Raw genomic sequence first — 24,901 nt, 5'->3', positions numbered from 1 at the left:
AAGCTATCAGTTTATTTTTTAAATATACTTTTTTTTTTTTTACAAGAATAAAAAAAATAATAAAAGCACAATTTTAGTTCAAATTAGATTTTATATTTGGGGGGAACAACCATGTTTCCATTGTAAACCTGCAGCTTTGTGATATGTCTGTGGTTTACAAACTCTACAACTCACAGAACCACTTTTTATTCTAAAAAAATAGCATTACATATAGGACTATTTACAGATTACAAATTCTACATCTCCAAATAAATACAAGAATTAAAAAAGGGTTTCTAAATTGTGGTTATTTGCAGAAAAAAAGACACGCTGTGACTATTATAATTTCTATATTACATATTTTTCTGCAAACATTAAATATACATTTGACCTCCAAAAAACAGGAGAAACTGTTAATGTAAATATTGTAAAGTAGTTACACATGAACTCTTGTTCAACACTTTATAAAGTGATTTGTAAGTGCTGCATTATGTAAAACATCCCTTTTGTTGACGATATTTAGAGAAGCAATTTAATCAGTCTAAAAGATATGATAAAAAACAATTGTTGTGACAAGATATGACAATAATATTCTATGTTCCTCAGGTATTTACAGGGGATTTAGAAAGAAAAATGCAAACTTGAGGTTTTAAGAAATATGTAAACAATTAGAAAAGCAGCGTTACAGTTCTTTTTTTGTTTTGTTTGCTGCAGAAAAAGAAGACAATGGCTTTGAAACAGTCGATTAGAGTTGATTGTGCCTCCCAGCACAACTTAATCCAATCTTTCTTCTTTTTTTATTTGTTTTATTGATTTATTTACTTTTAGTTTACTTATGCTTTGAGTTTCCTGTTCTGTACAGAATTCTTTGGGTTCTGAGTTTCAAGCTTCTTCTTCCTCTTCACGCCCATCGTTTCATTGTTTCCTCGTGGACTGCAGGAACCTCAGCTGTTATTTTCTTGGTCCGCCTTCTCCACCCCGTCCTCACTGGCGTCCTCTTTCTCCGTGGCGTTGACGTGGAGCTGCGCTGCAGGCGGAGGCGCTGTGGGCTCTCTGCAGGTGGAGCGCGTTGGCGAGGAGCTGGCAGAGACGGAAGTGGGCGTGTCTGCATCTCGCTCTGGTCCAGAGCCCACGGTTGGGGATGGAGGGGCTAAAGAAGAGGAGCGAGATGGCTGGAAGAACAAAAAATGAGAGAACTTTCTGTAGCTGAAAGAAAATTCTTGTGGTCTGTCAGTGATGTTTTTGTGTTTACCTGCAATGAAAGACTGGACTTAGTTGTCTTCTCTTTTACTTTAAACATGGCACCTTTAAGCCTGGAGGATCTCTCTGCCATCTCAAGCGCTGCTCTGAGGAGTTTGGGAGTTTCTGGTCTGAGAGGCGCCGCAGGCACCTGAGGGGCTTCCTTAGCTTCTACTTTGGTTTCAGGTTTCTTTCCCTTATTCAGCATCTTTCTGCAGGTTCACACAGTAAAGTCACACTTTGGCTGAAAGCTCAAACCACACAACACTGGAGCTTCTTCACTCTGTGACTGTAATAAAAACAGTGAAATCCTTCACCTTGCTTTCTTGCGCAGCAGTTTCTTGGACTCAGGGTAGTGCACCAAAATCTCGTTCAGGTCTTTTTTATCCAGGATAAAGAGATTTGCATAACCGTGAGCGATCACATTGGCTGTGCGCCTGTTCACACCGCCCACAGCTAGCAGACTGCAATCACAGGACACTGTGGTTAGGGGTGAGCAGTTTTGCTTCAAAGCTGAAGTTAATGTTGCAGGAAATCAGAGCTTCAGTGTTGTTTTCAAAGCGTGAGGGATTTATCGGGGTTCGTGTTCTGACTTTCACTGCCTCTGTCAGGAAGTTGCTGGTGATTAGAGCCCTGAACACAAACTGGACTCCACCTCGTTAACCAGTCAGTACGAAGTTCAGAAGCCCAGACCACTGGTGTCCCTCAGGGTTATGGGTTTGGCCCCTTTTCGTTTTCCTTGTCTACATCATCACGCAACAGCATCACAACCATTAAATGTGCTTTCCAGTCTAAATAGCAAAGAAAAGCCCCTTTAGGCCTCCAACCTCCTTCACCAGAACCCCTGGGCATGGACAAGAACTGAATAATGAGTTCAATCCCCGTGTTGGATTTGTAAATGGAATAAAACAATTAGTAGTTTTTTGTACTCATGTTTGTTTAAATAAAAAAAATGTAAATCTGATAATAAATGTGTTAATCTGAGTCCTTTAAACGTGTTAACATTGAGAGAAAAGATTGATTTTCAGCAATAAATAAATAAAATCTCTTGAAGCTATTATATTGTAAATTGATTAAAAACAAATACGTTAAACAAGGCTATCTTTCTGATATTAATGATAATGATCTTTATGATATTACCAAACTTTTTTTAAAGTCACATGGACATTGATTTTTTTACTTGAAAGTGCTTCATCACTTATCCAGGAGTTCAATTTAGTAAGTAGATGTAACTTTTGTCATGCAGATTAAAGGTTCAGTTATAAATTAAAGTCGCGAGTCATCCCACTCCCCCCACTCTCCTCTCCTGCTCCTGCAGTACTGGTCACTGCAGCATGTAACATTTTCAAAATGGCGGCTTTTATGTTGGTTAATCTCCATAGCAACCATTTTATTTTTTGTTTGCCTGGGAGTGATGAACAGAACTATGTAATTATTAGAAGAATCTGCAAAAATAAATGTTTGGATTTCCCTGGTTACAGGGGTTTTTTGTTAACCACGCCCACATTCCTGTCATGTTTTTTTTATTCAGCTTGAACTAACGATGTATGTATTACATTTCATAAAATTCCCGTAAAAAATGAGAGCAACGGGAAAAACGCCACTTTTGGGAGGTCGCCATGCTAACGCTGCCCAGAATCAACAAATGATAATATCATTTTTTTTGCCCAAGTAGCTTCCCAATGATGTTCTAGGAGGAGTTTAAAATGTTAGAAAAGGAGATCTTGGGGGGGGGGGGGGGGGGGGGGAACTCAAGATGGTGGCCTCTTCCCATTATTATTTATATATTACATTACCTTATCATAATTATTCCCATTATTTTGGTAGGGGGGCGGGGGGTTAGCAGCTGGACAGAATCATTGGACACGAGTGCTACATTACACAGAAAAGTTGCATTTAGGTCCAAATGAGTCCCAAAAGTGTTGTTTTTATTAATTCAGATGCACATCTTTACCTTATTTCTCCAAAGACTGATCCTGCTCTGAGCGTGGCGAACACCGTCCTCCCATCAGGACCTCCAACCACCTGCACCTCCCCTGCTTTAATGATGTACATCTCCCGACCTACTTCCCCCTAAGTAAAGCAACAAAAAAGAAACGGAGGACCAAAAAGAAACGGAGGACCAAAAAGAAACGGAGTTTTAGATTTTTAAAAAAAGTACAGTATTGTTTAAAAAAAGCGCACCTTTTTGCAGACATAATCTCCTGGCAGGTAGACGACAGAATGAAGGCTCTTCAGCATGTCAAAAATCATCTGTCTGTCACAACCCTGCCATGAAGACAAATGTTGACCTCAATAACCTTAAAGTTTCAATCTTTTACAATTGTTCAGGATCTTTGAAAGGACTCTGACCTGAAACAGAGGGACTTTGCTCACAATGGAGTAATTCACATCTATGGCGATGTCCAGACGCATTTTTTCTGGAAGCTGAGTCAGCAGTTCCTGTTCGTCTGGGTGACAGACAGAAGCATGACTCAGCATGTGCCGACTGCTCCACAGAGCCAGAGCAAACGCCCTCCTTACCCAGCATGCCTTGTGACTGCCAGGTGTAGTTGTACCACATCTTGACCCGGTTCTGGACATCTCTGGGGATTCGGTAGGACGACATGTATTTGATGGTGTTGTCCACACATGTGCGGTAGTAGGTTTGGGCTGCTGTTGCCGCGCCGACCACATCCCGCATCTGCCAGAGAGAGGAGATGAAGCGTGCAGGCAAAGACAAATCCTTCAGGTTTCACAGCCAAAATATTGGATCAACTTGTTATTCAGAAGCTTACAATTCAGTTAATTTAATGATTAAATATTGATTCACATTTACATTTTCTTTTAAAGATTAATTTACTTTTAGTTACGGAAAACCTTTTTAGTCATAGGGATTTCAAAGGCAAATCTGTAAACTAAGTAAAACATATATAAATGTATATTCATAAAATAAAGAAAAGACATTTATAAAAAAAATGAATTTTATAATAATTCCCAAACTCTTTAAAGACTCCAATGAAAATTCTAGGTGTTTTTAATATGTTCATGTGGAATTTTCTGATCATAGTGGACATATATGAAGAAAGTTAAGCTTGATATTGCATTTGAAGTTTTTCGTTATTCACATTGCTGTGAATCAACTAATTCTAGCAGACTTTGCAAACTATTAATAAAGAATTACATCAGACTGGAACCTTTGATTTTAATGACGTATTTGATGGAATATTTTTATTTTAATGAGTACCTGACCAATCATGATAGAAAAGACAAAGACTCCAATGAAATAGTTGATGAGCTGGAAGACCGTCTCAGACAGGGAGGTGGGATCCGGCACACCTCCGATGTTGATCAGAGTTTTCACAGCAAAGTAGTAACAGCGAATGTATCTGAGAGAAGAAACAAGAAATAACCATTGAAAGTGAAAAAAATGGACAGCTCAACCCTTCCCTTCTCGTGTTCCCAAATGGGGAGTACCATTGCTTCCTGATATGGGCGACGCCATGTTGAAACCCGTTGACAGTGATTGGTCTGAGTTGCCATGGATACGGTGACTCAGAGCGACTCGGACAGATCACTGCCAACTGGTTTCAACACGGCGGCGCCCGCATCAGCGAGCAATGGTGAGGGATTTGGCCTCATTTCGCGAGAGCTGTAGGTAAGGCATCTTCTACGGGTGACGTCACGCCTCGAATCGTCCGCTGTTTTTACAGTCAATGGAAATAACACAAAACAAAAGAAAAAACAGGAAACAACACAAAAAAAGAAAAGATGGCCGGAAAACAAAATAAAAACACAACTTGGAAACCCAAAAGGTAGCAGGAAAAAGGTAGATGATCAGAAATGTTAAAATGAAAATGTGTTCAGTTTGTCACGGACCCGTTTCCATCCCCATTATACACCCACTGGGTGGACCCCAGTCCAATGAAGGCAGACGTCCAGTGATAGAGACACGCATTAAAGTGGAGGCAGTACAGCAGATAAGTGGTGGTTCGGATCACCCTGAAACACACAGAGAACAATCCGGGGTTATTAATAGTTATTTTCACAGCAATGATTTTACACTGCATTATTAATGAATCATTTTATTTTATTTTTTATTGCTGAAATGTTTTACCAATTATGGCTACTTTTTATTTTCATTTTTGTTTCCAGAGCTTGGATTCTCTCCCTCCGGGTCGGCTGCTGTTCAGCCGCTGCAGCTCTAGCCATTGTGCTTTTCAAGGCATTTTAACAATGGGAGTGGGGTCATCTAGACCCCACTAGACAGTCCGCTAAACCTTTTTCTTAAATGATTTGTGATCTTCACTGGTGTCCATGGATTACAAGAAATCTTTCCACCTTTATCCACCTTTGTCATGGTAGGGAAAACACGTCAATGTAAGGGGGGGGTCGTTTTGACCCCACAAGATAGCACAAGGGCTAGATGGGGACCTGCATCGCCACGTTGCTGTGGTGTTGCTGAGTCCGCCTGCGATGCTGCACCTGGCTGGCTTTGCAGCTATCCCCAGAAGGGACGTATTAGCATTTACACCAACCAACCTTCTATGTGCTCAACCTTTATCTCCATCAGTTAAGGGGTTCCTTGTTTTGTTTTGGTGTAAAGCACTTTGGGTTATGTTATATATATTAAAAGTGCTATATAAGCAAAGTTTGATTTCCTTTAAAAAAGTCATAAAACAGAAGCTTCTGACCTGTAAATGTAGGCTTTGGTCAGGATGGCCTCCAAACGCTCGTTAAACTCCAAAAAAGAGTAGATCTGAAGACGCGAGAGCAAATAAATGAGCAGATAAATGACAACGGATATGCGGATGCTTAGAGACGGCCTCACCTTCAGCAGTCTGGGTAAACGCAGCAGAGGGTTGATGCCAGTTTTGAAGTAAAAAAACTCCAGGGGAACAAGACTCGCAATGTCAAACTGAAAACAATAAGATTTGTCTTCATCTGTGGGTTTGACGCCACCATCAGGCAGACTACGGTTATTTAGCGACTTACCTTGAAGCGGACGGTTTTCATGTAGTTCTTTCTCATCTCCTTTTTGTCGCTCTGCAGTTAAAACCCAAAACCCACATGCATCCATGATGGAAATACTTTTTTTTCCCCCCAGGAGATCATCACTGCAAAGTGATGATCAGCCCAACAATCAGCCCTCCACTCACCACTATGTCTCCTTCACGCACAAACTGCAGTCGAGGCTGAAAGACTGTGATGTCCAGGATGTAAATGAGGTCACAGACGTAGTCGATCAGCAGCCAGTAGAGGATATTGTCGGGGGTTTGGTAGGGGAAGGCCCAGCGCACCGGGATGAACCACACGTTCCAGTTCCAAGCCAAAGACACCAAAAGCATCCACAAGACGTACATAAAATCTGAAAAGAAAAAGGGAAATGAAAGAAATAAAAGGTGAGGGAATAGAACTGTACTAGCTGTCACGTGTAGTCATCATATCATTTCCAAAATGTGCAGCTGTGCCTAATTGCTGCTGCAATCATGAACCGGGACGCACTGATCTTCTCAGGAGGTCCTGGAGTTTTGTAACCACTGACAAACTGACTGGTGTGTAACGGTTTTCCTCAAAAGACAGTATTCTAAAATCTAAAAGGAAGTTAAATGAGTTTTATGTTTCTAAAGAAATATTTACTCAAAACTGTGGAAGGACCTAAAGTTTCTATAGAAATTTACCTTTGAATAAAAACATGTAAACAAGTATTATTTTGAAAGTATTTCAATAAAACCGTGTGCTTGAAACCTGGAATGAGAGCTCTCTGTTTACATGTTTTTCCACTAACTCCACACACTTCCCAACCTAACATCACCGGTGCAAGAAAAACGGCGAGAATATTCATCCCTTTGGAGCCAGATTCCTGCTCAGAAGAGGAAAATGAAGACGTACATGGATCTCTTTGTCTGCATCAGAATGGAGCGGAGCAGGGAGCTTGTGGCCCCGCCCACCGTCATTTTTGCATCACAAATACATTCTTTTCCAAACGACTTTTTTTTGTCTGTTGCTGATTTACAACGATTTGAATAAAGAAATACTCAGAAATGCAATTTTAAGCCTAATTCATCAGAAAAATGCATCAAAAACACCAAAAAACAAAACTTTCATTGGAGTCTTTAACCTGTCAAAAGTGCAAAACTGTGACGTCTTACTGGTGAAGGGGTCGATGCTGGCGGGGAGGCAGACGTTCATACAAGCTCGTATCCACCGAGGTGTTCTCAGTTTGCTGCATCGGCCGGACTCTTCCTCCTCCTCCTCCTTATCATCGCCATCCATTTCCCCTCCTCTTTCTCCTCCTGAAGGTCCTCCTTGCTTATCCACTTCCTCTCTGTCTACTGTTTGAGCTCCAGGGTCCGGCTGAGGAGGAGCTGGGACGAGAAGCAAAGGGGGTTCAGAGACAGACGATGCAGGCTTTACTTTTAGATCATTTTGTATCTTTCTAAGGAAAGTGGATTTTAGAAACCAGAACAGAATGCCCCGAAGATGTGCTGCTCTTTACTGCATGATTTTCCCTAAATTGCATTGACTATGATGTTTTCTCACCTTGAAAAACATGATTTTCCTCAATAAATGGCAGCAAATGAGATGAATAAAGGTTAAAACCTGTAGTAGCTTGGATAACGACTAATGTCTGAGCTGCACTGAAAAGCTTCTGGGGACTAAAGCATCTGCTGAGGAACTCTGCTGGTTTGGCTCTGAAGATGAGGAAGATGAGGTTGATGGCGCATACAGAAGATACCTCTGCTTGGACATACCTATTTGACTAAGTCAAGACGTTCTCATGGCACTTGTGGGGTAATACATTATTATGGAGTAAAAATTCTCTTACATCTCCTCTCTGTTGCCTATCCATTCGCAGATTGATATGTTCTTGTGAATGCTCCTGTTTCTTCATCTTTTTGAAGCACGTCGACTCACAGGTGATGATGCTGTCTTCATCCGAGCTGTCGGGGTCGATGAGTTTCTCTTTGGCCTTCTCTGTCCTCTCTTTGAACATCTTCACAAGCTCTTGAAGTCGCTCGCTGACCATGGCGCTGGTCTGGCTGGCAGAGGAGGACGGACGCTCCCTGAGGCTTGGAGAGAGAGTTTGAAATCACGAGGCGTCCCAAGCTCGATTTCTCTTGGTTTCCTAACCGTGCATCCCATGCTCACATGTCATCTGTGCTGTGCAGGCTGGACTGGCTGGGCCACGCTCTCACAGGGATGTTTACCTCTTCATCGTCATCCTCACTTTGAGAATGGAGCAGCTTGCTGTTGGAGCAGACACCACATCATCACTGCCTCAGGTTGAGGTTCTTTTATGTTTTTTTGACTATAACTGACAGTGATTCATCAACATAGATGCTTTTTTTAAAGGTTAATGCAGAGTGAGATGTGAATTATTCTCTAAATATATATATGTATAACTGCTTAGAAGTTGAAGAAGGTGTAAAACTGAAGGAAGTCTGGACATTGCACTGGATGAAGAAGTGGGCGCAGACCGGTGGATTTCTTACATCTTAGTCCAGATACTCCTGCGACTCCTCCCACCAACGTTGTGAGGCGTCAGATCAGAGTTAGTGTGTGTTGGGGAAAACACGATGTTAATCCAGGCAGCAAAAAGTGATCAAAAAAAAATCAACAAGAACACTCTCAGCAGACACAGAGATGATTCAAAGGCTGGGATGCAGTTTTTTTTTATTGACTTTTGCTAAAACATGAAGTGTAAACAATGACAGAGCAGCCAAAAGCACAAAGCCAAATAAAAGTGAACAACATTACAACGTAAAGAAACACAAAAGAAGCAAAATATCATCACACAATTTCATGCAAGAAAGTGTTTGCATTCTGCAGAAACAGATTTTGAGGATTTGGGAGGAGGGTTGCACATTTTTTGGCAGCTCTTTAAGTAAATAAACATATCCAAAATTTGATAAAAAAGAACAAAATGTTCTTACTTTTTACTTAAACAGTTTGTGCAGGACAGAACAAAACAGACAGCAGATTGTGAGAAATAAAAGACAAATGGGAGAAAGCAACATAAAAGGAACCGCATTAAGGATATCTTTTTATTGATGTAGTGTCTTATATGTCAACATTTAAAAATACAGGATTTTCCTTTTTTTAGATTATGAGAAATAATCTTTATTATCAGTTAGATTGTTTTAATTGAAACACTGCAGCTGCAATGAGTGAATGGACGTTTCATTTGTTTATGCTGTGAAGATTATTGCCATGAATGCATGCGTGCTATGCAAATGTGCATCTACAGAATGACAGGAGAGAAGCACACTGTTCCAGACGAGCAAAGGAAACTCAGAGAACGCATGCAGTTTTCTTACTCTTTGTCTCCTTTACTGTGAAGCATGAGAAGAGAGAAAGAGATCAGAAAGGTTTTGGATCCTGATGGAGTGGGAGCTTAGATTTCCTTTGAGTGAGAGAACAAAATAACATTCATTTCAACAGCCAGCCAACAGCTGTTTAGTTATTTATATCCTACTTTACCAATTTTAAAACCATATGGCCCTGGCTCGGACAGAAAACTTCCCAAAATCCAGCAACACTGATTTTGCGGCTTCAGACGACAATTCTCTTCCCTAAAGATCCACTGGAAGCGGCTTGTTTCCGAAGGCTGCAGCTGCTCACCTCTGCCGACCGCCTGAGGGGTTCACGGGGACGGTGAGGGTGGTGAGTTTGGGGTCCTGCAGGGCAGGGGTCTGGGAGGCGTCAGTTTTCTCCGCCCCTCCTCCTGCTTTCTCGTGATCCACATCCTCTACGTTGACAGCGGGACGGAGGCTCTCTGAAATCATGAGAAGTGTTAGATGCCAACACGTCTAACCTTTACCTGAAGCTGTGCTGCAGATGACGAGGAGGTGCAGGTAGAAACAGGCATGGAGACGGAGAGATTAAGCAGGAACTGCTCGGATGCAATACGATCCATCTGTGAGCTGAGGACTGGTGTTTATCATCTGACCATGCCTCTCTAAATCAGCTCTGTGTGCTTTTAATTAATGCAGCATCAAGTATGCGCTCACATATGTGTATTTTTGTGTTAAAAACAAGACAAAAATAAAATCAAGAAAACAGCAAAAGTGTTTTTTTTACTGTATAATAATTGTGTCCAAAACCAAATGAAAGTTTGTATTTATGCCACAACTGAAGACAAATTTTAAAAAAGCAGGAAGCGGCATTGTACGACCTACAAGCACTACCCACCCTCGCCTTTGCTGCCCCCTTCTGCCCCTGACACCCTGGTTGGAACTGCATAAAAAAATCTCTTATTTTTCTATTGATTTTACCTTCATTCCAACCATTTTATTAATTTTTTTGTTTGCCTTGGGGTGGCGAAAATGTCTACGCCCTATTTAGAGTATTTGGCAAAAGTAAATTTGATTCCTGCAGGATTAGTAAGATGATTGACAGAGAATAGGCTATGCGGTGTTTTCAGTGTCACACATCCTGCAGAATTTTTTAAAAAGTGTTTTTTTATCTTCTCTCCGTCCACCAGTCTGCAAAGCCCTAACGTTGCATTCAATGACTGATGTTCTCTAATAAATGAAAAACAAGACAACGCAACACCAATATCTGAATTCAAACTTCCAGAAAAGGATTTTTGCAATTTATCCAAAAATAAAACCTGTTGGATTTCAGATTGTGTTTGCTCTCACACCAACAAGAAAAACATTCAACTGGCTGCAGTATTCTGGATTCACCTGCCGGGCTTACGGCTGAAAAATCTGAGTCATCTTCGATGAAGAATGCTGGGTTGGAGTGGCCAGACAGCTGCCAAGGCGGGGAGCTGAGGTGCTTTGATGGCGAGCTGATGATGGGCGGGAGGCGCGGATAGGAAGGCACGTTAGGCAACTCCATGGTGCTACCATGAGGCGAGGATGGAGATGGGGAGCGGGAGCGCAGGTGAGGATGATGAGGGGGAGGCAGAGGGGAGGATCGCACAAGCCGGTTCAGTTCTACATCGTGCTGGTTTTCGTCTTTCTTCTGTTTTTGTTTCTTAGGCATCTTGCGGTAAAAGGCTGTTGAGGCGGTTCTTGACGTTTACAAAGTACTGCTGTGTCCGGCTGGGAAACTGAGAAAGCTTCTGTGGCAGATCTGAAAGCCTCTGGGACAAGTCGGACAGACTGGGACCCCCGGATCCCTCCTGGTTTTTGGGCAAAAGCTCAGTCAGAGTTTGGGCGATGCTCCTGGGTACCTGTGTTAGTCTGATCTGGGAAAACTCTTGGCGTAGCTCAGGAGGCAGGGTGGGTAAGTACTTGGTGACTTCGGAAAGTTGGGTGGGCAGCTTAGGCATGGAAGGTATTTTGGGAGGAGGGATGCCGTTCTCTTTGAAGAATGCGTTGATGTTGCCGAAGCATTCAGAGGTGAGAGGAAAGCGCATCAGGCAGCTCTTTAATGCATCGCAGCTGACAGGAGCTACAAGGAAGACAGTTTGATCAGCAAAGAAAGTCAAGCATGAGAAAAAAGGCCGCAGGACGAGAGCAACTCTGAGCCATCATGTTTTTGAAGACACAATTATATAATTTAGAAGGTAATTTGTGAAAGGTGTTTTTTTTAAAGCTGACTCGTGACATCTGGGCTTCAAAGATGATTTGAAGCCCAGATGCCATGATTTAACCTTAAAGGTCTGTTAGTGGGAAGTTATCAGGCTCTCTGAATAATGAGTAAAAGTAGAAGAGCTTCAAAGACTCAGAGATCTGGAATAGATTTAACATACCGCCACAGTCGTCACCAGCAGCCTCAGCATCCTGAAAAAAGTACAACAGTGTAAAAAAATAATAACAGAAACATTTTTTGGTCGATTTTTCAAAAATCCAATTAAAAAAAAAACAACATCTTTACTATAGACCCACTCCGATGGTTTTTGGTTTTGTTAACGTGTTCTTGTGGCATTTTTTTGAGGATGGAGAAAAATTCTAATGAAAATAAAGCTAAAAATTGCATTTCCAAGTAAAAAAACAGATCATATTTGTGACGTAGAGTTCACTGCTCCGCTCCATTCCGATGCATCCACTCGCAGACAAACAGATCAGTGTACGTCTTTTTAAAATTTTGGTCAAAAATTGCATAATAATAATTATGGAAGGTTTTACAAAACAGACCAAAAGATGACCGGAGTGGGTCTTTAAGTGGTGGGACTGCAGTGCACTTTACTTTTTCATGAGCCTCCTCTGTGTTGGGGACTTGAGCGTCTTCTGCTCTCTGTGGCTGCTGGGTTACAGGCTGACCTTCGGTAGCAGCTTCTTGGGTTGGGGTCGATGGTTCTGGCAGCAGCTCAAGTTCTGGCTCAGAGGCCTTTTCTGGTTCTAGACGTAGAAGTTGAGAACACACTCAAAAAAAAAAAAACATTAAACTTTGTGTGAATTACAAAGACAATCCAGTGTGTTCTGCTTTGCAAAACCTGGTTCTTTGATGACAGAATCCTCTGTCTCGACTTTCTTCTCGTCTGTTGGGGGGCCTTCTTCGTCTCTACATGAATGAACAGATCGAGACCAAGGAGGCTCTGGTTATAAGACTGAACCTGCTTTTCTCCAGAAATCAAATTATTTGGATCAAAGGAAAAACTGTCTTTGCATTTTTGGGGGGAATTCGAGAGGCAGTTGTCAGATCAACTGAAGGCAGGTGGATTTCTGCATGGTTAGAAACTAAAAGTCATTTAAAAAAATATGATGGAATAATCTGGATGGAAAATGTTAAACCCCTATAGAGGAGGACAGGGAAATACTTCTATGAGTAGATGACGTCAAAATCATTCCGTTTTACCCAGTACTTATACATGTGTTGGTTTTAAGTGAGTAATTAAGGTAACAGACTAACGAACAGGTAAAATGTCAATCAGAACTTTTAAAAGAGATTTTATGTGTGGTTGCAGGGGTCACGCAAAGTGTGGATCAAAGACATGAACAAAACAGTTTGATGAAGAAACCCCCACAATAGACACTAAAAGAACCAAAATATTGAAAAATTAAATAAAAGAAAGGACTAAAAATCAACCAGAGACAGCCAGGAGCAGCTTTTTGAATATCTGGTTAACAGAAACTTGTTTTTTTAAACAAATACTGAAACATATCTGGACAAAATTAAGGATCTGACTGGAAAATACTGGAGGCAGATGAACTATGTGGACCTTATAAACTCAGATGTGTCCTCTTATTAGCATCACAGGTGTTTTTTTTTTTTTTTAAGATGACAAAACTCTCTACAAATACCACTTTAATCTCTGAAACGTGATGGTTTTGTGACCACAGCTGCACATGTTCACAATTGTAAATTTCACAGAACTTTGAAAAAAGAAAAGGAAAACTTGTAATGAAGCTCTCAGATGAAAAAGTAATGACAGACTGAAGATGTGGACTCTACAAATGTTCACCAAAAGACAATGAGGAAGAGGTTCAGCCAAATGTGCTCCCCAATATCCGAACGTTAAAAGACCCAACTGCAGGTCATGATAACAACCCATAATACCATCCATCCTTTTTCTTAACCTGCTTTATCCCTTTTGGAGTTACTGTTAGGTAAACCCTGGACAGGTTGGCAGTCCGCCGCAGGGCGACCAAAGACCAAAAACCGCCCAAGAATGGCTGAAACATTGAGCTTCTCTGAAATGTTCTTCTGGGTGTTCCGATCTAAATTCTGCAAAAAAACAATTAGTGAAAGAAGCTGAAAAAGGTCATTTAAGGAAAGCCGACCATAAGATGTGTGAAAACTGGACCAGTACAGGCCTAAAACAATTGTTGAGCATCTCAGACAGTTACAAAAAAGCATTGATTGCCTTTAAAACATTGTGCAACTAACTATCAAAAGCGATATCATTATTTTTGTCCAGGGCTGTTTTATTGTTTTTTCAAAAATGACAATATGAAGGCAATTTTTAGATTTCAACTGCATGATTAGAAGCCTTTATTTTCCAATGTTTTGCAGTTCCTGTCATGTTTTTTTTCCATAATAAACACTGATGTTAAAACAGTTTTCCTCGTGTCTGTAATATTGCCTTATACTAAATATTTTTAACATAAATTTGAGACCGAGGTAGTGACATTTATCATACCAGACTTTGGTACTACTTTACATAAAATCATCCCTGTGAGGATGATCAAAAACTGGATTAAATGTAAAAATATCCATTTTTCAGGTGATGTACGTTAATCTGATGTTGTCAGTGCACACTTACTTTATCGTAAACGCTCCTTTTATGGACAACACTCCTGACACAAAATGTCCACAAGAGCAAAAATCACAAAAACAAGAGCCCAACTTCCCGATGGAGTAGCACAAACCGGAAGAATAAGGAATGTGAACAACGAATGTATATTCCCCGGAAAACAAACACAAGAACGCTCTGACTCTGATTTTCCCTGCTGTGCTGAACAGCTGTATCAAGCAGCTTTGTTACCGTGGGAACAGTTGAGAGGAGGGAAAGAGGGTGGGGGAGGAGGAGAAGGGGTAAGAGCCAGCCGTTGCCAAGGAAGCTGTGGTTGCTATGAAGCACCATGGAGATGCTGCTGAGACAGCGTGCAGCAAAGAACCCAGTGGATTAGGATCCAGTACAAAGAAACACTCTGTCTCAAAGTAACTTTTTGTTGTCGTTGTGTAAATGTGTAAAGTCCTGTGGGTTTATTTCCAATGATCTATTTTGTAATTATGGCCAAAGTGGTGACATTTTATTTTGTCTCTATTTTTGTGGGATTTTTTTTTGCTCTTGTCTGTCGGTGTGATCTGTTTCTGTTTGTTTTATTCCATGTTTTCTGACATTATCACTTTAATAAAAAAATCTGGTAGTAATTTGATCATTTTTACTAATTGTTTGTTAACCCTTGTGCCATCCTAGACACTTTAACATTGGGAATTGGGTCATCTGGACCCACTAGACAGTGCGCTGAACCTTTTTTCTTCAATGATTTGTGATCTTCAATGGTGTCCATGGATTACAGGAAATCTTTCCACCTTTATCCACCTTTGTCATGGTAGGGAGAACACGTCAATGGTCATCTTGACCCCATAGGACAGCAGAAGTTAAAGGGCCTATACCGTGCTCTGGGGGGTATTCCAGAAAGCAGGTTATGCTAGCTCCCACGGTAGGTTTGAGGCAAAGGAAGTTGATAACCTCAGCTTTTGGTTCCAAAAATGGAGGTATGTTTCAGGGTATGTCAAGTTGTCATTGCAACTCATGCTCTGAACATAACCTGGTCTGGAGAAGGTTTAGTTGAAGGTTAGTTTGTTTCATTCATTTTATTGTTAAAAAAATGAGAATATCTCCAGGCTCAAATTTAATATGAGAGTTCAAGAATTACAATAAATTAAGTTGGAAAAACTTTAATTGAATTGGAGTAATATTACATTTAGTTAGATAAATACAGTATATAAATTTTAGTGGTAAAAAAATATAGAGTTGGATAGACATAAGAAATTAGGTTGAATAAATTTTACTCAATTACTTGATGGTCATTTGCTTCGGGTATTGAATTTCTTTGAGAAAAGTCTAAATTAATTTATAAAGTAATTTATTTTAAAAAATATATACCTTTTGGTTCTGTATTTGTATTAGAAAGTTATACTTTATCTGTGTCTGACATATAAACATCACATCAAAACATTTTTTTATCCGTATTTTTGAGTTCAGTTTAGCAAGTTTTACCTGAATAATTTTAAGCTGCTCTTTGTTAATCTTATGAATATTATTATTATTATATTATTGTTATAGTTTAGCATGTTTTCTGTTGTGAAATTGACAGTGTCAGTCTGTTTTTTGCCTTCCTCATTCTTGTGTTTCTCTGTGCAGGTTGACTCCGCCTCTCCCTGGTGAGCCTCCATGGAGTGGCACACAGCTGCCTGCACTTTCGGTTAATTTGTTTGAGCTGTAGTCAAGTGTAGCTTGTTTAATTCTAACTCTAGCTCTTCTAGATCATTTTGTATTCTGGGTTTTTGCTCTGTGTCGTTCTGGGTTTTTCCCATCGATGGCGCTTTTTGTCATTAAATACTTTTAGTTCTCACTGTCTTCTGGTCCTGCATCTGGGTCATCCTGATACCCCCATGACAGAAATAAGCTACATAGAGTCACTGAAAAAAAAACTCTATAATCTTCTAACAAGGATGAAAAGATGAAACATTTTTAATTGAAAAAATAAATCACTGAGACCTTTGTTAAGTTTTTAACACAGGTTACTGTCTGCATTCTTACCCAGTGACCTCCTTCTGCTGCTCCTCCTCCTCCTCCTCCTCCTCCTGTGGCTCCGGTAACCTGTCAACAGTGAATATTCTGCATCACACAACATCTTATAGAGGTTCTCAGTGATAAATGCCGAACATCTGGAGCAATTACTCGGCCTCTGGCTCTTCCAGAAGTTCTTGACTCTCCAGTGAAAGTTTAATGGAGGTTCCTTCGCTGGCCATCTGCCTGACGGCCATCTCAGCCGTATGCCTCGCCACCTCCTCAGCCAGACGGGTCATTTCTATCCGTTCCTGCAGCAAACTAAAAAGCACATTTGGAAAAGATACTATTGGAAAGTGTTACATTACTTAATTCAGAATCCACGACCCAAGTTAAGTGTTGTACTATAGACTGGTCAGTTACATTACACGATTTAATTTTTAGTCAAATTCAATGTTTTTATGCTTTTGTTTGCTTTTCGTTGGGTTATGTGTTTACAAAGTGAGAGTTTTAAAGTTTAAACTTCCCTATCACACTAAAAGATAAAAAAAAAACTTTTTGGTTCTAAAAACAAAACAAGTACTTCACTTTAAATCTGATGTTGTCTTATTCTGAAATCAAAAATGTATCTTCATTTATTTCCATGTGGGGGTCAATTCAAATCTTTTTTCAGATTTTAATTAGATAGCAAGATACTTAACTCTTTACCCTTTTATTTGTGTAACTACAATTTAAAACAGTTTGATTTTATTCCATCGGATGTAAAGTATAAAAAACACTGACATATATTATGTTAAAACTTTAAATAAAATCTTTTCTCAAAGATGTTCATGGCTGCAGTAGTCAGGTTTTTACTGATTATATATATGAAAAAAAGTTTAGATTTCTCACACAAAAGTATGGATCAGGTTACATTCATTGTAAAACCGTGAGCTTGATAGTCCAAAATTCTGTCAATCAAACTTTTGTTTAGACTAGAGGTTTCAGAAAATCCTTCAATAGCTTTTTTTTTTTTTACAGGGAAATCTGTGATTTTCCACCTTTCTTACCGTTCCTCCATGGTTGCCAAGGCAACGTCCTCAGCCTCCTTCTTGATGTTTTCGATAAACGGCGTCCAGCGTCCCGTTTGGGTCTCTGCGTCCTCCTGAGACCCTTTCTCCACGTTGTCCGTTGGTGCTTCAGACTTCTGAGACGTCATGGAAGAGTTGAGCTGCTTTTGTGGCGCCTCTTCACGCTGCGGCGGTTGTGTGGTCGTTGATGGACTCATGGAAGCAGCTTTGATTTGATCCTCGTGTTTTTGCTGGACCTCGTTGTCCGACTCCAGATCTTCTAATACCATGTCGGGGTTGAGCTTGGATGACGCTAGGAGAAGGTGGGAAGGGTGAGTGTGTGGGAAAAAAGGTATACATTGGTGTAGAAATGTGCAAATACTAAGATTATTTATTAAAGATGGAACAAAAAGTCATTGCTTATCTAAAAACAACCAGACGATTAGTGGTAAAAAAAAAAAAAACCTTCTGTATAAACTTTGAGATTCTACCAAAATGGTCATTTTGATCAAGGAGGTTTGGACTTTAAGTCATTACTGTGTCTTGATTTTTTCCTTTTTTTTAAACTGTTTTGCATGTATTGTTTAGTTTAAAAATGCAGATTTTGCAGATGTGCGCACAGCTGAACATGAATCTGCATAACTGTTGATGAAAGTAAGAAAAACCACACAAGTCACACACTGAACCTTTATTTTTTTTTCATGTTTACCATAATCTCTACACAAAAAAAAGGTTTTCCCTGGCAAAGAGGAAAAGAGTTTATGACCAAAGTACTGCACATCTACAGGCCCCACTTCACTGTTCAGATGGATCAAAATCAGCTTTTCAATTTCCTGCATCTCTTGTAAGTGTCCATAAATAATAATCACACCAAGGCTCTTATATAAAAACGGTGATTTGGACCCAAATGTCTCAAAACACTAAAAATATTACAAAACTGTATGCTGAAAATTAGAACAATTTCTTTTCCAGAATATTTGAATTCTGGACACACACACAAATACAATCTTTTTGCATAAAAGTGATCATCAAATATAACATAGCTGCCATTTAAGCATAGTTGAAATAAACAAATGAAAGCAGAGTTTTTAGGTGAAAGCTTTTACCCGAGGACATGAAAGTGTACTTTAGCTTTGAAAATAAGAACATATGTTGTCTTCAATCGTTTGTGTTTTCAACTAAATGTAGCTTCTGCATGAAGCAGAAAATGTGCAAATTCATCAGGAACAAAATCACAGTTTGGCTCCCCAAAAGTAAAAAAAAATTTCATTTGAAGTGAAAACATCAGGTTACATTCAAAGCCAGTACAAAGTACAGCCAGGTGAGTTGAAATTAAGTTTTTAGGTTTTTCTTTCCTTGTACAGCTGCCTAAAGCATTCCCGCTGAGCTGCACATGGTCAAACTGTATTCTGGAAACTATTTATGTCTATCTGCATGAAATAAAGACCCCCAACCCCCCTTCCCCAGGTCATCTTCTCCTGCTGTTTAAGGGGCTCGCAGCGACTTCCCCCCTGAAACAGAAGGAGAAGAGGCACTGAGTTAGGCTCCGAGCGTCCCACCATAACCCCTAAACTATGGAGGAGAGAATGAGAGAACGCTGCAACAGGCAGCATTGGTGAAAAACTTTAGATATTTGATAAGAAAAAAGGGGGACAAACTGAAATAAAACAAGGCCAAAAGTCAGAATTAAAAAAAAAGAAAGGAACCATTTGAGTGAACTGTGGCATTGTTTACATACAGGAGAGTAAAAAAAAATACACTCACCTTTTTTCAGGACTTCAGCTGAAGCCTAAATGGAATTTAAAAAAAAAGAAAAAATTTACAAGATAAGGAAAAATGAATGAAGGTATTTAGACATATATATATATATATATATATATATATATATATATATATATATATATATATATATATATATATATTTTACCTCTGCTTCATCTTTGGATGGAAGTACAAGCTGAGGCATCTTCAGACCAAGTCCTGACACAAACCAGTCCACCACTCTGCAGAGAAACCACATGGAGGATGGCAGAAGGACGATTTTGTTCATTTGTGTTGTTATTATTATTACTTCTGAGTTTTTTGTTTCAATACTGTATTTTTATATCAAATCATAAGTGATAAAAGCACTAAACACCAAGCACCATTGTACTGGATCAGGATGCATGCTCTTGTTAATCTACATCCTCTGCTGCGAAGACAAACATGCGCCAACCTCCAATCACGCTCAGAACCGGTGCAAGATACCTACAGAACGGATACGCCTTTGGACAAGTCTGAGCTGACCCAGTGGTAGGAAAACTGAAGCCTTTGTAGACTTGAATGTAGTCATTCTCTGTACTCCTTGCAAGTTGTTGTTCATTTTTTCGAATCAGCTTTCACTGAGTCACAGAGATTCCTGACAGCCCTGTATTTTCTCCGGGCTGGGGACCGGCACAGGGAGACCCAGACCTGGGCCCACTTGGGGCTACATAAATAGGTAGTGGCGTGGAGGGTCTTGCCTAAAGACCTAGGCTTTTGTGCATATTGCACGGATGACAACTGGTCATATGTAAATATACATAGAAAAAGTAAGAAAAGGTGTGGTCTTAATGTGACATTTTCACTGAGCTATCCGAAATGAACCACGTTAAAACCACAAGAAGTATGAATAAAGCACACAAAGAACAAATAAATCAACATAGAAGATGGACTGTGTGTGAATATTCCGCTGGTAATATGCAATTTTTGTGGTGATTCATTCACCAATTACATACTTTTAACGTGATTGTGCCTTTATATACGTGATATAAAAGTCAGACATCGGTGGTACATGCGTGAAAAGTTCATTAGACATACGTGGAATGGTTGTGGAAAGCCACAAATACCCGTAGCATCTGGCAAAACGTGAAGTTTACCTAATAAATGAGTATAAACTACATAAAATACACGTAAAATGCGTACTTCTATACCAACCAAAAATGTGGAACAGCTGAAAACCAAATTCATGTAAAGACCCGTCGGCCAAAACCCTCAACAGACATCTGCGCACATCGCCGAATGACGAAAGCAAGAAACACTTATGAATGACGCAAATCACGCATGTATCACGGAAGACTGAGATTTTATACGTGGAAAATGCGCAAAATGTATGTAGTCGGTGTGTGACACGAAGCCATCTAAACCTTCCAGTCCTCTGCAGTCCTTTTTTAAAGGTTTCAGCCTCTGAGATTTTTTTGTTTTTGTTTGTATGTTTGGAAAACGTGGGTTCGAACAAACAGCAGCTTTTACGATCCATGTAGAGATGTTTTTAAAATCAATTAAGATCATCTTTGGACCAATAGAACATGTTGGAATAAAACACGCATTGGTCATGTTAGGATCTTAGAATGTGTTGGAAAAGTTTTCTGAAAATTATAGCCTTCCGTGGAAAAATAAAGTGAAACAAATGGAAATTAGTAGGGAATATGTCAAGAAAATGGAGAATGTTTATGGTTACTAAAAATGTGAAAAAATTGTGTATTGTGGGGTTAGAAGAAGGCGGTTGATCCACACTTACCCTGAGGGCTTATTGTCTGTGTCCAGTGAGATTCCACTGAGAGATTCAGGTGGAGGAGACAGAACTGCAATGAAAGAAACGCCCCCCAACAACTGTGAAACACAGACACAACAGAGCAATCCGTCCCTGAAAATATTTATCAGTGTACTTTTGTCTAGAGAAGAGCGGGACACTTTAGCCGGTGGTTCAGACGGGACGGCACCAGGGGGCAGTATCACCGGCTGAGGGATTATCTGCTTTATCCAGTTGACCACTCTGCAACAAAGGAGACACTCCAACATGAGACACTTTAGCTCACATTTGGCTCACCTGAACCTGGTGAAATGAAGCTCAAACATCGTAAAGGGTTAGACTGCCGTGCAGTGAGAAACTCACTTGGGTGGAAACTGAGGAGTCAAACTCTCCACTTCAGATGCTTCATCCTCTGATATCATCTCCACCACAGGAATATGAGGAAGGGGGTCATAATCTGGAGAACGGAAGCAAATAACCTCAAAGGCAGCAGCATTTAAAACCCTTAAAATCACAGTGAAGTTGTATCAATTTGATATTTTTAATGATTTTTAAGGAAACTCTTCATCTGTTTAAAGCATACCTGGCATTGTTGCCACCTCATAGACCTGTAAGAGCAAAAAAAAGAGGAAACGTTGCAAAGTTAAACTTTTTTTATTTGTCCTAAAATTGCTGGAAAACATCCGGTTTGAAGGAACTTCTGTTTTTTTTCAAAGTTTTCGTTTGATCCTCAGAGCTGCAACCCCGATGATCAGTAAAGCCTCGTTAGTAATGTAATTAAGTTAATGGAGGGAATTTAAACTGGATAAGCCCCCCTCCCTTTGTAAATGCCTTAACGGGCCTAATCCTGACACATGATTTATTTTATGAGTACCTTAAAACCAAAGAGACTAAGAGTCAGACAGACAGACAGACAGACAGACAGACAGACAGACAGACAGACAGGCAGATAGATCAGTGCATCATTTGGTCACTGAAAACAGGAATTTATTTAGTAGGAATTATTATGAATTAATTAGTAATAAAATTGTTAAAAGACAGAAGAAATAATGATAAATATGAAAGAAAGGACCACAGTAAAGTGCACAGTTCAAGCAGGTTCTGATTTCATTTGACTAAAACATTCATTGCAGTGTGTTATGGTGTACTCGTGTATGATAAAACTCTGACCTCGGTGTGTTCTTCAGGGTTTTTGGTTTCCTCTTCTTTGTATTTCGCATCAGGTTGAGGCAGAACTTTTGTCAGACCTTGAGTGACCCAACTGATGACTCCAGATCTGGGAGGGAACCAGAATAACTTATTTATGGAGTATTTTGTTGAGATCTGCATTTAATAAACATCAAATATAAAATTACCTTTCTGCATCGTCTCCTGGCTGCTGTTTGGATAAAAACAGAAAGCATTAACAAAGTGGCATGTCAAATTCTTTCTCTTTCTCAGTAAAGAAGGAGTGATCTCACAGGTTTAGTCTACAGATGCAAATAACGATGATGAAACATTTAATGCACTGATGCATTTCTGGCTATGCTTGTATAATGTCTAGAATAAGAGATTTTTTGGAGTTGTACAATTTTATTCTAGTTAATTTTCCTTCACCTTGAATTTTTTGCACATTTCAAATGTTCTTTTTTGCACCTAATGCCCGAGCTCTTGAAACAATTTAATTTCTCCATGTTAGGATATAAAAGAGTTGATCTCATGTCCTAAATTACTTGGACAAAAAATATTGTTTTCCACTATATGTTAAGGCTATTATTTTTGCGTTCTGCATACAATTTTAATGTTCCCTTTGAGTTTTAAAGGAAACCTGCGAGTTGCTTCCATGCATTGTGACAGATTCACAGGAACTTCATGCTCATTTGCTCCAATCGGTCCTCCTCTTTGGACTCACCCTGGCGTCGGAATTGGCCCGGCTGAGGCGGCCTGTACCGGGGGGCTGCGGCAGGGCGCTGGAGAACCCATTGGACAACCAGCCCATCACTCCAGCCTGCACCTGGCTGTGGAGGAGGTGAAGTGTGAGCATGAAAGCTAACACAGATGAGGAGAAACCCTGAGGAAACAGATTACCCCTCTTCCGAAACCTCCTCCGATGTTTTCAGAACCGCACTCTTCACTATAAAGACAGAAAAAAATTCACAAACAGAAGATGAAGCACCAACAGCATCAAGGACGTAGCAGGTGATCCTCACCTTCTTTGTTCTTTGGAGCTTGGTGCTGTAATTTGAAGAGTGAGAGGTGATTACCCTACAAGCGTGGGTTGCATGTGAACATGAGTGTGTGTTGGCGTACCACGGCAGAGGTCTTGGCAGCCTCTTCAGGGCCTGCAGCAGGTTGAGGAACCACTTTCACCACCCAGTTAAACATCCTGTTGATCAAACACACACGGTCATCCTCTCAAAAGCCCTTCATGGCCCATCGTTGGTTTTCCTGATGGCCGTGACGCATCGTTTTCTAGCGTCAAAGCAGACCCTTCATGGCTTGGGCCGAGGGTCCTTCACTGGTGGACAGGTGTCGCCTGCTTCTACTGTCTGCAGTCATCTCTGAAATGTTTGGACCAACCTGAAATTATACTTTGCAAAATAAGGAAGCATCTGGATAGTGTTACTCATACCACAGAGAGAGCTGGAGGCCACCCTAATTGCAGACTTTGGTGTCGGTCTGTGTGCACAGAGAGGCTGCAATCTAAGCAGATAAAGACATTTTACCCACCCACCAACAGACAAAGAGACGGCTAATCTAAACTCTATGATCCTCTTTGACAGGCCATCATCCCATCGTGATAATCCCGTTAGTGAAAAAGGCAAAGAGCCAATAAGCCTGCAGGAGGCCCTGCAGCTTCCGCCCCCCTGCAGAGGTCAGCTCCGAGGCACACGGCTCAGCCAAGGTTTGGACGTCATTAACCGCATCAGAATTTGTAAATAGGTCATCCAGTTTGCAGAGTTGGAAATTATTCACAGCACTTTCATGTCTGCTTTCTTTTTTTTGCTGGATTATTTTTAAGAGAGAAATCGGAAAACATGAGTTCAAGAAAATCAAAAGTGGCGCAGTTTCTTTATTCTTTCGCCTGTGTAGAATTTCCTCATGAAAGATGTAATTTTATTAAAAAGGTGACCTGTTTGTGACTCCTGACATGCCTTTCATGTCAGCAGAGATCAGAGTGGCTTCCTGGTGGCCTAATCTCACGTTTGTGGGATTGGATTAGGTCGTGGACCTCTTCCCCCCCACTAATCTACATTTCTTCTCAGTGCTTAAGATCCAGATCAAGGCCTGACCCATCCTTCCATCTAAAATGATGTATTTCAGTCAGAAGTAAACGATCTAATCAGATCTTTTAAGGACCTTTGTTTTTATTACTTTTGTGAAGCTTCTATAAAGTGATTAGAAATCAGACCTGCTGACATCCTCCTCAAACAGCAAACTAGAGCATAAACAACTCCACCGACCTTAAATTAGCTGCTAGTTTTGGTTTTTATAAAGACTCCGCTCAAATCTGTTCCTCTTACCTGTGTTCCTAGCAAAGGTTCTGCATGCCGGTGCCGTAGAGATCCAGAGTGCGGCACGACCAGCACAGATCTGCAGAGATTTCCCCGGCCGCTGCTTGGAGCTAACGGGATTAACCTGCAGCATCTGAAGGTCAGGGCAGAACTCTGTACTGAGAGCAACCGCAGATTAACTTTGAAGAAACACATCCTGAAAAGTGAAACCGACAGGAAACAAATGATCAGACCAGACAGGAAAATCCCTGATGCTCAGTGTTGGTCTTGAACCTGATCTACACTGGACCAGATGTGCAGAATCCTAAAATTTTTACAAATGAAACCTAGATGAACAAGTGAGGAATACAGATTCACCTTTAACAAAACAGTTGAGCACATTTTGGAAACATATTTTTATAAAAAATTTTAAGAAATGAAATTCAACTTTCTTTTATTATGCATTTTATTGGTGGACTTGTTAAATGGATGC

General features: G+C 40.3%; 2 protein-coding genes across 6 annotated transcripts; both read right to left on the bottom strand.

Annotated features, from left to right (window-relative positions):
• Positions 1 to 71: 71 nt before the first annotated feature.
• LOC101157535 (cyclic nucleotide-gated cation channel beta-1) lies at positions 72 to 8,442 on the bottom strand. Its single transcript, XM_023956053.1, has 16 exons — positions 8,350 to 8,442; positions 8,116 to 8,270; positions 7,350 to 7,565; positions 6,357 to 6,565; positions 6,193 to 6,243; positions 6,029 to 6,115; positions 5,892 to 5,956; positions 5,077 to 5,199; positions 4,445 to 4,586; positions 3,742 to 3,901; positions 3,571 to 3,668; positions 3,403 to 3,486; positions 3,173 to 3,291; positions 1,536 to 1,682; positions 1,232 to 1,430; positions 72 to 1,151 (listed from the first exon to the last, which is right to left on the bottom strand). Exons 2-16 carry the CDS (start codon positions 8,225 to 8,227, stop codon positions 924 to 926), a joined length of 2,040 nt encoding a protein of 679 aa, XP_023811821.1. The 5' UTR covers positions 8,228 to 8,270; positions 8,350 to 8,442; the 3' UTR covers positions 72 to 923.
• A 415-nt stretch (positions 8,443 to 8,857) lies between these two features.
• LOC105354271 (fibrous sheath CABYR-binding protein-like) lies at positions 8,858 to 24,601 on the bottom strand. 5 transcript variants are annotated; one of them, XM_023956055.1, is made up of 21 exons: positions 24,439 to 24,597; positions 23,225 to 23,300; positions 23,125 to 23,149; positions 23,003 to 23,048; positions 22,827 to 22,932; positions 22,291 to 22,313; positions 22,106 to 22,211; positions 21,519 to 21,543; positions 21,299 to 21,392; positions 21,072 to 21,178; positions 20,924 to 20,987; positions 19,313 to 19,388; positions 19,150 to 19,174; positions 17,386 to 17,698; positions 16,508 to 16,657; positions 16,367 to 16,426; positions 12,590 to 12,657; positions 12,343 to 12,494; positions 11,906 to 11,936; positions 9,823 to 9,976; positions 8,858 to 9,533 (listed from the first exon to the last, which is right to left on the bottom strand). In XM_023956055.1, the coding sequence occupies exons 2-21, from the start codon at positions 23,297 to 23,299 to the stop codon at positions 9,515 to 9,517; spliced, it is 1,719 nt and encodes a 572-aa protein (XP_023811823.1). In that variant the 5' UTR covers position 23,300; positions 24,439 to 24,597; the 3' UTR covers positions 8,858 to 9,514. The 5 variants fall into 5 exon arrangements, 2 of the variants coding, with proteins under 2 accessions (XP_023811823.1, XP_023811822.1); XR_002873428.1 differs by lacking the exon at positions 8,858 to 9,533 and adding an exon at positions 10,890 to 11,604 and having other exon boundaries at positions 9,870 to 9,976; positions 22,291 to 22,310; positions 24,439 to 24,601; XR_002873427.1 differs by lacking the exon at positions 8,858 to 9,533 and adding an exon at positions 10,890 to 11,604 and having other exon boundaries at positions 9,870 to 9,976; positions 23,225 to 23,494; positions 24,439 to 24,600.
• Positions 24,602 to 24,901: the final 300 nt, after the last annotated feature.

The sequence above is a fragment of the Oryzias latipes genome, chromosome 6 (assembly GCF_002234675.1).
Source record: "Oryzias latipes chromosome 6, ASM223467v1".
NCBI classification, from domain to species: domain Eukaryota; kingdom Metazoa; phylum Chordata; class Actinopteri; order Beloniformes; family Adrianichthyidae; genus Oryzias; species Oryzias latipes.
Note: the sequence above shows the minus strand (reverse complement) of the source record. Positions and strands in the feature narration are given on the sequence as shown.

Excerpts from the sequence above, each read along its gene's own strand:
- LOC101157535 (XM_023956053.1), bottom strand. The coding sequence starts at position 8,227 with ATGGTCAGCGAGCGACTTCAAGAGCTTGTGAAGATGTTCAAAGAGAGG. Across the intron at positions 3,902-4,444 it reads TTTCTATCATGATTGGTCAG|ATGCGGGATGTGGTCGGCGC; the intron begins GTACTCATTAAA and ends TCTCTCTGGCAG. Across the intron at positions 1,431-1,535 it reads CTGCTGCGCAAGAAAGCAAG|AAAGATGCTGAATAAGGGAA; the intron begins GTGAAGGATTTC and ends GTGAACCTGCAG.
- LOC105354271 (XM_023956054.1), bottom strand. The coding sequence starts at position 23,299 with ATGTTTAACTGGGTGGTGAAAGTGGTTCCTCAACCTGCTGCAGGCCCT. Across the intron at positions 22,314-22,826 it reads GGGCCAATTCCGACGCCAGG|CAGCCAGGAGACGATGCAGA; the intron begins GTGAGTCCAAAG and ends TTATCCAAACAG. Across the intron at positions 22,212-22,290 it reads CCAGGAGACGATGCAGAAAG|ATCTGGAGTCATCAGTTGGG; the intron begins GTAATTTTATAT and ends GTTCCCTCCCAG.